The sequence below is a fragment of the Abrus precatorius genome, unplaced genomic scaffold (assembly GCF_003935025.1).
Source record: "Abrus precatorius isolate BTA unplaced genomic scaffold, Abrus_2018 Scaffold5, whole genome shotgun sequence".
NCBI classification, from domain to species: Eukaryota; Viridiplantae; Streptophyta; class Magnoliopsida; order Fabales; family Fabaceae; genus Abrus; species Abrus precatorius.
Window position 1 is genome coordinate 15,826,282 of NW_020874395.1, and position 12,807 is coordinate 15,839,088.

Sequence of the window (12,807 nt, forward strand, 5' to 3'; positions counted from 1 at the left end):
AAATTGCTCTCTATTCTAAATTTAAAATTTAAATAATATAAAATAAATAAATTTTAGAAAAATAAATTCATTTAAAAACAAATAAACAACTTATACAAACTAAACTGTAAAATATTAATTTAGCTTCGTTAAATTTTAATATTAGATTCAAATTAAACTAATTCAATTTGCATATATTTTTACATTTAATTCAAATGAATTTTTTAATAAAAATCGAAGCAAATAAAATCTCAAACATGTCTAAAAGGCATACGGAGACTCTCAAGATTCGTTTAAATAGGTGACATAAATTCATTAACTGTACTTTCTCTTTGACTAATAATTTAGTTATGCGTTGTGAAACCTATTTTTGCATGCTACTTGACATTTTAACGTAGCTAACTTCTCATCCCATATCATATTAATATATATTATCAATTTGGTCAAGAAAAGAATAATTCTGCACACTATTTACAGATTTTATTTTGTATTTCATCCAATTAAGATGCAATATTTCGATATATCCCTACCAAATATTCACGGGTTTCAATTAGGTCTTTGCTGCACAAGAGCTTCCATTAATGGCTTTCATGGTGAAGACATGCAAACGATGTTCCCATTGAATATTGATACACCTGCAGTATTAAGTACTTATATTTTTATTTGTAAAATATTTATAAATTATGTCTAATCACGCTTTAAATCAATGTATGAAGGTCCTTCAAGTTGACACATGCATAATTGTTTTCAGTGGTTTTATAAAGAGAAAACAAAAAATGGTAGAAGGAGAATATTATTAATTATAAAAAACATATTTAAAAGAGGATGTCAAATAATTCCCTATGGTGGAATATATAGTGCCCACATAGATTCCTTTGTCATATAGTGGAAGTATATGAAACTCGCGAATCGGTTCAGATTGTAAGAAACAACTAGATTTATTAATTCAAAAGAATGTTTTAGGTTGGAAAGTGAGACCCAAATCGACACATATACCCATTATTTCTGAGCTCTCTATGATTTTTCTTTCTCTGAACAATGATGTGATTGATTAACTTTAATTTGGAATTTTAAAGTTTAGATGCAATGTAGCCGATTTGTGATTCTATGAAGTGCTCTCTTTCCAGAAAGTAGCTACTTAATTAAGAAATATAAAAGGGTCAAATTTAATGGGGTGCATTATTCTAAACGTCCAATAGGATATTGATGATACTAGCTTGTGCACCGAATTAATGGATCAAGATCATACACAACATTTCAGGACAACGTTAGAGTTGGTACCTACGTGGGTATGTGACAAATTGATTGAAAGAAATTGACTCATGCTAGATGATTATACAAGTTACATTGTTTTAATTTTCCTTAATGTGGACTCTAATGGATACTGTATGTAGTATATCACACTTTTGCTGCTCTTTATGTTGTTGGATTTTAGTTGAAGTTAATCACGAGCTAATTATTATAATATATGATTTGCTCTCTTCAGTTGTTTGATATATATACATATCGCAGCGAAAGTAATTTCGATAGTGCAAGTCACATTCGTCAATTAGAATAACCAAAGATCAATAATTAGCAGATGAAGAAAAAGTGCTTTAAAGACATTGTTTAATTGCTTTTCGCTGTTGCATTTTCCACGTATCATTTAACAGACTTCGTCTCAAAATTACTCGAATCGTCATTTACTGTAATTGGTCCTCTTTAAAGGATCAGCATAGAAAGGGTCTGCAAGACAAAACCTGAATCCCATAATTAATAATGTAATTAATGGATTTGAGGAGAAACCAAAAATCAATAATATTTTAGAATTAGTTCTACGGATGCTAAATAGGTTTATCTTTTCTAGAGTAAAGTGAAAAATAATATTTATCCTTAATTAGAATTTAAATATTTTATAATATAATTTAACGTTAGATCAATAATAAATAAGTTTTTTTACATTAAAAGAGTAAATCCTGTTAATTTATAGCTCTGAGGATAATCAATATGTAGTCTGTGAAATTTTATAATGCTAGGTAACTTAGATGCATGGAAGGGTGACTAGAAAATTTACGTTGTGTTAAGTAACTCACGAGTACTTGGGCGTGGAATTTACAATGAACTTTTTTTTTCTTCTAAAATAGATTTGGATTAAATTTTTTTTTTATCATAATCAAAATGTGTATAAAACAACCTTTCAAATCAATAACACGCGCATATACAAACATTTATATATCTATTTACTTAATATTCTTTTCTATTTTTAACTCTTATAAAACTACCAATATATGTCAAGTCTATTGTATGCCTTATTATATTATTTTCTTTGGTATAAATTTCATCACGTGAAAGAGTCTAGATTGGGAAAGGATAGTATAATATTTTAATTTGTTATTTTAGCATCATCAAGCATAAAATAAAATAGAAGTCTATCCTACTCTTATTTTATTATTTTTTTTATTGAACACTTATATTTGATTATTTTTTATTTTAAAGACTAAATATTTAAAGGCTTAAATAAAGTTTTGGTCTCCAAAAATTTATATTTTTTCCTTGATTCTTTTAATTTTTTTCATTTCTATTAGTTTGCTCTATTAATAATTTATTACTTTATCTTGTTATTTATTTACATAATATTTAAGTCATTTCATATAATTTAATTAAGATATAATACAAATAAAATATGTCATTAATCGTATCACATTTTATATTATTGACTAAAAATTTAGTTTATAAAGTTAGAATTTTTAAAATTTAAATTTAAAAATATAAAAAAATAAAAGTATAAATATCACATCATGATCTCATTCATTCTATGTCATGTTATATGAATCAAGTTAAATCTTACATAGGTACATATTAGAAAAAATAAAAAATTACTAATTAAAGGATCATATAATAAAAAAGAAATATAATTTTTGAAAAAATTATTTAAAAAATTTAAAATAAAAAATCAAATAAAAAGTCATAAATATTTTGAAAAACTAAAATTTTATTTTAGGCATGTTTTAAATTTGTTCAGGATGTACAGTTAAATTGAATAGTCAGAAACTTTTGTTCCACCAGTCATAAATGAATGCCTTCTGAAGTTCAGAACCAATATTTTTCTTTTTATGGGAATAATATGTTCTTCTGTGAAGAATAATTCGTCTGGTTGCGTATGTATTACACTTATTCTTGAAGATGAATAAACAGGTACATTTCTCCACATCACTGGAAGAAGTCATCGATGGATTTGTCCAGTTATTATACAATGGTTGAAGACTTCTTTACTAAGCCATCTTTTTTATCATCATTTGCTGAGCATCGAACTCAGATTTTGATTTTGATTGCCACTACAAATTTTATAAACACATAGTGCAGCTATAAATGGCTATAATAGAAAGTGTTCATAACGATTTTGATTTGTTTGACAAAGTGAGAGGAGAGACGCTCCAATAGATCAATAATATCACAGTTAATATATATAATGTGGGAGCTGACCTCTCTGATTAAGGTTTGCCGTTGAATTAATGCAAAGAGATCTTTTCATAAAACGTTATTAAACGAAATAAACCTATGGATACAGGAGTTAGCTAGCACATTGAGTACTTGTAAAAGGCTAGGGAGTCTCTTTTCACGGGGATTAATTATCATTATTCTATGTTCCTGTGCAATGGATCATGTGAATCATGCTAATATTATATATGTCCAAAGTAAGCAAAACATTTATGCTTATTTAGTGACAATTAAATAAACGCCAAATAGGGGTTCTGACACACATGGATACATCAAATGCCTTAATCTTTTACCAGAGAAAATAAAGGGTTCTTTCTAGCTTTTAAAACCTCAAGTAGATGCATAGCCTTTTCATTTGTGCGGCATATTATAATAAGATGGTGGCTCAGACGTGTTCATACCCGTGCATGCCTTCTAATTCAGTTGACGCAAATGGTTGAGAATAACAAAAATGGAATTCTTTGATTATAACTTTTAACATTGTTTACATGTGCTTGTTAATAATATAATGTTCTCCTTTAACCTAAAGCGATATTCCTAGCTGTTCTGTAGTTGACTGAAAAAAATGCCCTAATTATTTTAGCCGACAAAAGGCCGTAAATAGTCCTATTCTTATGAAATTATATTATATTGTCATAAGATCAAGTTGGTACACCACCGTATTAACTTTTGGTTTCTGTTTATTTAGTATATATGATATTATATATATATATATATATATATATATATATATATATATATATATATATAAAGAAGCTTTATTTTCACTGCAATTAACTAGCAATCACTTCACGGAAATATGGCCATAATATAGAAAATATTTATTAATTCGAACAGGGTCATAGCCTAATTGGAATGGCAATTATACATCTCTCTTGTTAAGGAAGTTTAATTTAGTTTAGCGTTTTTCTTTTTGATGCATGGAATACTTTTTGTTGTTTAGAAAAAGAAACATAAAAAGATTATGTACGAGAGATAACAAGATCTTCTTGCAAGATGATGAGTAAAATGTAGTAACCATGGTTTTTTCAATTGCATTCTAACCTGCTACGTGGATATTAACTCTTCTGGGTATTTGCACAGAACCATGCATGCTACAAGCTTTAATTCTTTTCTAAAAGTTTGAATATGCTTAAAACGAATGTGCTCATGGTAGAATGAAACTACAAAAACGGTTTTTGAAATTGCATTACATAGAAGATGGCATTATGTTATAGCAAAGCCAAAGGGATTCTTATTGATTTTTGTACAGGAGGAAAGGAATATGCTTGATCTAAGGATCAGAAGGACCCATGCTTCCTCTCTACCTAGATCCCTTTGTCAGACTCAAACGTGATGATATCCACCAACAATGGCCTAAAATCTCTTCATCATAACATGTTCCATAAGTAGTAATTACTTGTATGACAATTCATGCTATACTATATGTCTCTAACATACTCATATAGTTGACCATGTAACATATCGTGAAACATCCAATCAAAGCTCCTTTCAATGGAAAATTGGTAGCCAACAAGCCCCATTGCCTCAAAGCTGGACTGCAGAGAAAAACATGCATGTATCTTTGAGGGGCCAGAGGTAGATATTAATGTTAACGTGAGATGGAGGGATATTAGAAACACGTTAATCAATAGATTTTTTAATATATTTTTCTTTATTAGTTAAATTTTATTAAAAAACTTAAATGTATTAATGAGAATTATTAAATTAAAAATATTATTCACATATTTTTTATAATATACAATAAATTTTAGTTAATAATAAAAAGTAAGTTGCTAATATTTCTCGTAAATTTGTTTTGCTTCATATATTTGAAATCAATCCTCTTAAAAAAGTAAGTATGCATGAATAAATATTTAAAATTGATTTACATATCTTATGATCGGTTGAAGCAAAAAAAACAATGAAAACAAAAAGAGTTGATTGGCTCAAATGTTGTAATATATAAGTTTTTTTTTTTAAATTAAGATGAGTTAAAGAGTTCTAACATTAGAATTAAAAATTTAACTATTAAATTAGGTATCAACAGTGACTTTATATATATAAACAAAGGAAATGATCATCAAAAGGCTTTTGTGTGTGCACGCCTGAAAAGGGAGTTCATGGAAGAACTGGGATACCTTAATTAATTTCTGTCTAAATATAAAGTTACAGAATATTATAAGATGGTAAATTATAATTCCCATAAGATTAAGGGCACATTTGGATGGTTCCATTAATTGAAAACTTCGTGTGATGATTTGGCACTGATGGAGTTTGATTCTCATTTTACATCGCACCAATAAGTCCTTGAAATGGCTAAGAAATTTTCCTTTGATGCAAGATTTTTTCAATAAAAATGCAATTGAGAGACATACAAATATAGAAATATGAAAGAGAACGATCCAATGGATTCATCAACCATGTTGGCTCTTTAGATAAATATTACTACTTTTTTATCTTCTAAATCATACGTATTTTTATAAGAGTCCACGTGATTTGAATCAAATAAAATCAATATAAACAATAAACTTTTAAATATTTAATGAAATTAATTATATGTGTTAGACTCGAATTCAAAATCAATTTTTTCAGAACTAAAGGAATCAAAGTATCAATAGAACATATATGCTCACAGGATTCAGGCTTTTACGAATCCATTAGCACCGTAGTATCTCAATATTTCTCTGTAGCTAATACAGGATGTTTAATAACTAATAAAAACTAGCTATTTAAGTAAAAGGAGAATCAATTTTGAAGTGTAAGATGTTTAGCAATTTCTTAAATTAAAAAATAATTTTAGTAAAAAGTAATTTTGGTATAAAATAGAAAGTTGATAAATAAACATGCTAAGATTTCAAATTCCAATAAATTAAAAATATGTTAGATAACTCGCTTAAAATAAAATTCGACCAAACTAAAGTTTTTAAATTAATATTAATTTATATAACTACACTATCTTGTAGTGTTTAACATTCTCAAATTATATTAGCAAAAATAAATAAATAAAATTTCTCAAACCAAGTTCTAGAGTTGCGACCCTCTTCAATGAAAATTAGATATTATTTCAAACTTTTTAAAATTTTCACTAAATTTTAGTCAATAATTAGGATGTTTAAAAATATGTTAAAAAAGTGTTTTACTAACATTTCTCTAATTTAATTTAAATACTAATAATTTTGGAATTTAAACATTTAAAAATTAGTACCATTTTTAATATTATATATATATATGTATTTTTTATATTTTCATATATACATATTTCAAGAATACTTTCCGTCAAAATTAACAGAGACAATTTTTATAGTCTATTTTGAATGTTAATAGAACATTTTCCAAACACTAACCTCTAAATCATGCATTTTATTAGGGTTACGAAATTGTGCATACTAAGTTATCAACGGACAGCAAGATGAATGAGTACGAGATATAGTGAATGATGACAACGATGGATCAAGAAATTGAGTGACGTTGGCATGCTAATTTCCAAAAGGATTTTTTTACTATTGCTTTCAAAAGGAAATAACATTTTATAATTGAGCAAAAATATTATAGGGCAACTTTTTTCTCAAGGTTTTTCTGCTATTGTGGTTTTGTAAATATTAGACCAGGATTATAAATGAATATATTAAGAAAAGTATTATAAAAAAGACGATAAAATTTTGTTTCAAATGATTTAAATATATGTGAAAAAAATTATAAAAGCTCTATTAAAGAAAGTAAATCAAATGAAGAGCAACTAAGTCATTAAAGATAAAGGAAGATAAAAAAAATATTGAAGAAGAATTTAGAGGTTCATAATTTGTTATTATATATGATTGATAATAAGATATTATAATATCGATATAATAACCCACCTAAAATACAAAGATTTAGTTGTTATTGTTTATACAAGTAAGAACTTTATTACTTGAACAATGTTTTAAATATTTATAACTTTTATTATATTTATTTGTATTACATCTGCACTTAAAAAGTGTAAATAACATGGGGTATCTTCCTTTTCAGTATTAATATTTTTTTCGTCTAACTTAAGACTTAATTTTAATTTTTTTCTTTCAACTTTGTTTTAATTTATTTTAATTCTCTAATTATTAAAAATATTTTAAAATGTGATTTTCTATTAAAAACGTTAATTCTGTGTTAATTTTTTTTTATCTTTTGTTTGTTGCGTATTGTGTATGTATTGTTTACCGTCTTCTTTTATATATTTTTAGTATCAATTTTGTTTTTCTTCTTCTTCATCTTTTTCGTTCTCTTCCCTCATTTCCTCAACATGCTCTTTCAATATCACTAATTTCGTCCCTATTCAGTTGCTTCTATTGCAGCTGTACTCCTCCTCTTCTGTACTCTTCCTTCTTCTCCGTCATCTCAAATGTTGCATCACATGAATTCTCTTCTAAATCAACAACAATGCCTCTTATATGGCAAGAATAATAAATTCTCCCTTTTAAATTGCCTTGACATTTTAGGGTGACCTCCATAATCCCTTACTGTGTAGAGTTTTAAAGATAAAGAAAAAAGAAAGAAGAGAAGAGATTGAAGAGAAAGATAAAGGAAAAGAATTGAGGAAAAAAGTTAAAACAAAAAATCTAATAAATAATGCACAGAAATATGAGGAAAAAAATAATAAATAGTATATGTAGCAGAAAAAGATATAAAATATTAATATAATTAATATTTTTAATAAAAAATGATTTGCTTAAAATATTTTTAAAAGTTAAAGGAAAAAAATACTAATTTTATAAAAAATAATAATAAAAGAAGAAAAAAAAAGTTGCAAAACCTTTTATGGTGGTTTATTATGTATATCGTTACTCTTCACAAAACATTTCGGATTTGCTAATGTCCAATGATCCCACTCAATGTCCCCTTTGGTGTCTTTGAACAAACATCATGAATATAGCAGTGAGAGCCTTTGAATCAAGCGGTCTATAACTGTTTATGGACCCAACTACAAAAAATCAGATTTAGATTTAATCCTGTAATTGCACCGTCCTGTCACATTATTTTGTATTTTTACTTAAGTCACCACATTTTCCCTTAAGAAAAATGTGAAATTTTGTCTAAATCTAGGGTGCAGTATCCCAATCCCAAAAAATCATACTTTGAATTGACTGGCCTTCTACATGTCATGCCTGCTGTTTATGTATTTAGATGAAAGTACTATTCTACAACCATCAATATAGGATCTGAGTGGCTATACTTGTCTTATAGCTGGAGAATATTTGCTCTCACACCCTTGCGAATTTCTTTTTATTTTTTATTTTTGGGGTGGATGAAAGGTTGTTGATGGTTAATGTTAGTTATTACCAACATAAGATGCCCTACATAACCAAACCCCTTTAACACGATGAGCTAGCACTTCTGACATTTCATATAAATCCCTTGTGAATAACAACCTTTACTCCCCAACTTTCTTGCTGTCCATAAGTAGCTAGAGTTGCTCCTGAGACTCTCTTGCTTCCCGCTTTCTCCTCCATTGAAACAAAACCAAAGTTCAAACTCACCCTCACTTTGCTGAAGCAAATTAGAACTTCATAATACATACCCTATTTCCAAAACCGAGATATTCAAATGTTCCATATATACACATATATATCTCTGATGTATTCTTAAGATCAAACCATCCATGATCATCTCATCATCTCAAAAGTGAAGCCATCCGGTTTCTTTCATGGTTTCACTTTTGCATAACTTGATCAACATCTTCAAATTCTTGAAATAATCTTATTCTTACCTCCCTCAAGAAATTTTTTTTCTTGGCTAGCTGTTCATGGACTACTTGAAGGAACTAGAATGCAAAAGTGTCCATGATTGTTATCACCAGATGAAGATGGATAAAATGGCAAGTCCTATAAAGTTTCCGGGACCAGTTATAGTGGGTGCTGGTCCCTCAGGGCTAGCTGCAGCTGCTTGCCTTAAACAGAAAGGTATCCCAAGCCTCATCCTTGAAAGAGAAGACTGTTTAGCTTCATTGTGGCAGTTAAAGACTTATGATCGCCTTAGGCTTCATCTTCCAAAGCAATTCTGTGAGCTACCTCTCATGCCATTTCCCAAAAACTTTCCTTTATATCCAACCAAACAGCAATTTTTGGCCTACCTTGAGGTTTATGCTGATCACTTTGATATAAAACCAGCTTTTGGAAAGACTGTGGTCAGTGCTGAATATGATCATGTAAGTAAGCGTTGGAGGGTGAAGAGTGAAGCGCCTAAAAAAGAGGAGACAACAGAATATGTTTGCCAATGGCTTATAGTAGCTACTGGAGAGAATGCTGAGGAAGTAGAGCCTCAAATTGAAGGGATTAAAGAATTTAAAGGGCCTATTGTACATACTAGCAAGTACACGAGTGGAAAAAGGTTTTCTGGGATGAATGTTTTGGTGGTGGGATGTGGGAACTCAGGCATGGAGGTTTGTTTGGATCTCTGCAACCATAATGCTCGCCCATCCCTAGTGGTTAGAGATACGGTGAGTAGACTAAGCATGTGTTTGGGTATACAAGTTATTTTGTTTACATATATAAAAGCTTTCTCAAAAAATGACAAAAAATTGATTTATTTATTTCTTCAGAATAAACTAAAGCCAAACATGCACTTCAGCTCATATGCATCATGTTAATAATATGTTTTGATTAACATTTAATTGAGGACAAATCAATGTTATTTTAATGTTACTACTAATTATAATTTTTGTGTTAAATATAAGTTTATATATATTTTAATTTGTTTCTGTCAGTAACATAATTGGGATGCTCATACATATAAAGTATGATGAATTTTATGTACTTTCAGTTGATATATACTTGTTACTAATTCTCCAGAAATTCAGTTAATAATTAATCTTAGTTTAAGGTGCAATATAGGAAAGTATATATATAGAATAGAAAAACTAATGTGTGTGTGTGTGTATATATATATATATGTTCCCATCCAAATCTACATAGTGCTTTTATGGTCAATTCTGATGGGCCAACTGATGTAAGAACCATAGTCTTTTGACAAAGCTGGAAACTGGAGAGTGAACAGAGTCTCCTAACATACCATACTATATTTGCTATTAACTAGAACCCTCAATGAGTTTGTGTCACTGTTCTCTCTCACTTCATTGGAACCCGTTTGCATGCGCAAACAAGGTCAGCATCCCAAAATCTTAGAATAATAAGACCTTCGAGTTGAAGATCAATCTTTTCTCTGCACAGAATCACTGTCTGTCAGTATTTACAGGCATAACTGGAAGCATGAAAAGATGATAGTCATTAGTCTTCATTTGTCTACAATTTCCTAAAAAGTTTCTTAAGCAGCACTTTTTTTTGTCACTTTATTATATCTTAAATGCGATCTTTTGCTTTTCAATGCTGCAGGTGCATATCTTGCCACAGCAAATGTTTGGGAAATCGACTTTTGGATTATCCATGTGCTTGCTTAAGTGGTTCCCAATACGTTTTGTGGATCAACTTTTAATTCTAATGTCACATCTCATGCTTGGAGACACAGCACAATTTGGCCTTCGTCGTCCCAAACTTGGGCCTCTAGAACTCAAGAATTTGTACGGCAAGACACCTGTTTTGGATGTTGGGACACTAGCTCAGATCAAAAATGGAAAAATTAAGGTAACAACAATATTCTCTCTAACACTACCTCCAATCAAGTCTAAAAGAGTTTTCATCATACGTATCTTGTTTCCTTGTCTTAATCAACAAAATTTGTCTTTTCCTCCAAGGTTTTGTTTAAAAGAAAAATTAGAAAATAAATTATGTTTCATTGTTTCCAACATTAGATCTTGTCCAATTATGTGTACAGGTTTGCCGGGGAATTAAACGAGTAGCACACAATGCCGTGGAGTTTGTTGATGGAAAAGTAGATAACTTTGGTGCCATCATTCTAGCGACTGGTTACAAAAGCAATGTACCCTCTTGGTTAAAGGTACTTTCTTTAATTCTTTGTACTAATTTTGACAGTTTTAATATTTAAGTAATACTTGATCCAATTTTATTTTGAATTAAAAGATCTGGAAATTAGTTTATACCACACAAAAGTTGTTCAAAAGCACTATTTTTTTAAAAAATTATCTTATTTTCATCATTTATAATATTAATGGAATATTTATATATTACTATATTGATTGGGCTTGAAATTTACCATGATCAGGGCACTGACATGTTTAGTGAGAAAGATGGGTTGCCCCGAAAACCATTCCCAAATGGATGGAAGGGTGAAAATGGACTCTATGCCGTGGGTTTCACTAAACGTGGTCTGCTTGGTGCATCAATTGATGCAAAGAGGATTGCTGAAGATATTGAACTTAGCTGGAAAGCTGTTGAGGCCACGCATGTTTTGCAGTTCCCTTGTCCACTTGCGTGATGTGGGAAAAGATGCAAAAAAAAAAAAAAATTAGGATTAGAAAAAGAGGATGGCCTGGCCTCTTGGTGGTGCCTTTAATTTGACACAATGTTGTGTACCAACAATCTCTCTACCATTTGAGTACAGCATCCTCAAAAGGAGAAAAGGAGCTTGAGAAAGAAAAGGGAAAAAACTAAAAAGTGAGCCCCATATATATGTATAGAATGTGTGATTCCCTTAAATCAATTTTCACGAAAACTAGGGATTGGGTTGATGACCGACTTTAAGGATTTGATGTGTATTTTTAGTTTGGTTTGGGTTGAAATTAATTAGTTGATTATTGTCATTTGTATATCCTGTACATTTTCATATCTACCTAGCTAGCTAGTTAATTTTTTTGAGAAAAGGGGACAATATAGTTTCTTAGTGCTTTTTTTTTAAGTACTGCTGATTGATGCTTATAAACTAATTTTATATCATCCGAGACTTCCGTATAGAGATTATGTAATGTATCTATTGATTTGGCATGGCCTTGTTTTCTAATTTAAGAGAGAATTTCATGTTCTCTGATTTGTATTATATATATCTCTAGCAAGTAATTAGGTAGGAGTATGGGACCATAAAAAAATCTTAATCTGATGGAAAACATTGGAAAAGGGCACTCAAAAAAGAGAAAAATCCAATAGCATCAAAAGAAAAGTCCATTAGACTATGGAAAGGTCCCAGTTCCCATGAAGATGAAAGTGGCCCTCTGATTATCTATACAATATGCATGTTACTTTTTTTTTACAATATTTTACATGTAAGATGAATTACTTTAATCGTTATCTTCATTGCCAGGCCTTTTTCCATCGATATCAGGAAAACGGACCACAATTGCTATTCAAAGTCCACAAAATGTCTACCATGGTTTAATTTGATTGATCTCTGCCAATCCCAACACTTGTGCGGGTTGGATAGGATAGATCCATCTATTAATAAATGCATGAAACTAGTTGAAGGTTGAAAGATGAATCCAGAGTCGACTTTTAT

At 29.6% G+C, this 12,807-nt stretch overlaps 1 protein-coding gene across 1 annotated transcript; it reads left to right on the plus strand.

Annotated features, from left to right (window-relative positions):
* Positions 1-9,211: 9,211 nt before the first annotated feature.
* Positions 9,212-11,926, plus strand: LOC113867888 (indole-3-pyruvate monooxygenase YUCCA2-like). The gene is made up of 4 exons (XM_027503395.1): positions 9,212-9,904; positions 10,797-11,045; positions 11,236-11,358; positions 11,584-11,926. The coding sequence occupies exons 1-4, from the start codon at positions 9,212-9,214 to the stop codon at positions 11,794-11,796; spliced, it is 1,278 nt and encodes a 425-aa protein (XP_027359196.1). The 3' UTR covers positions 11,797-11,926.
* Positions 11,927-12,807: the final 881 nt, after the last annotated feature.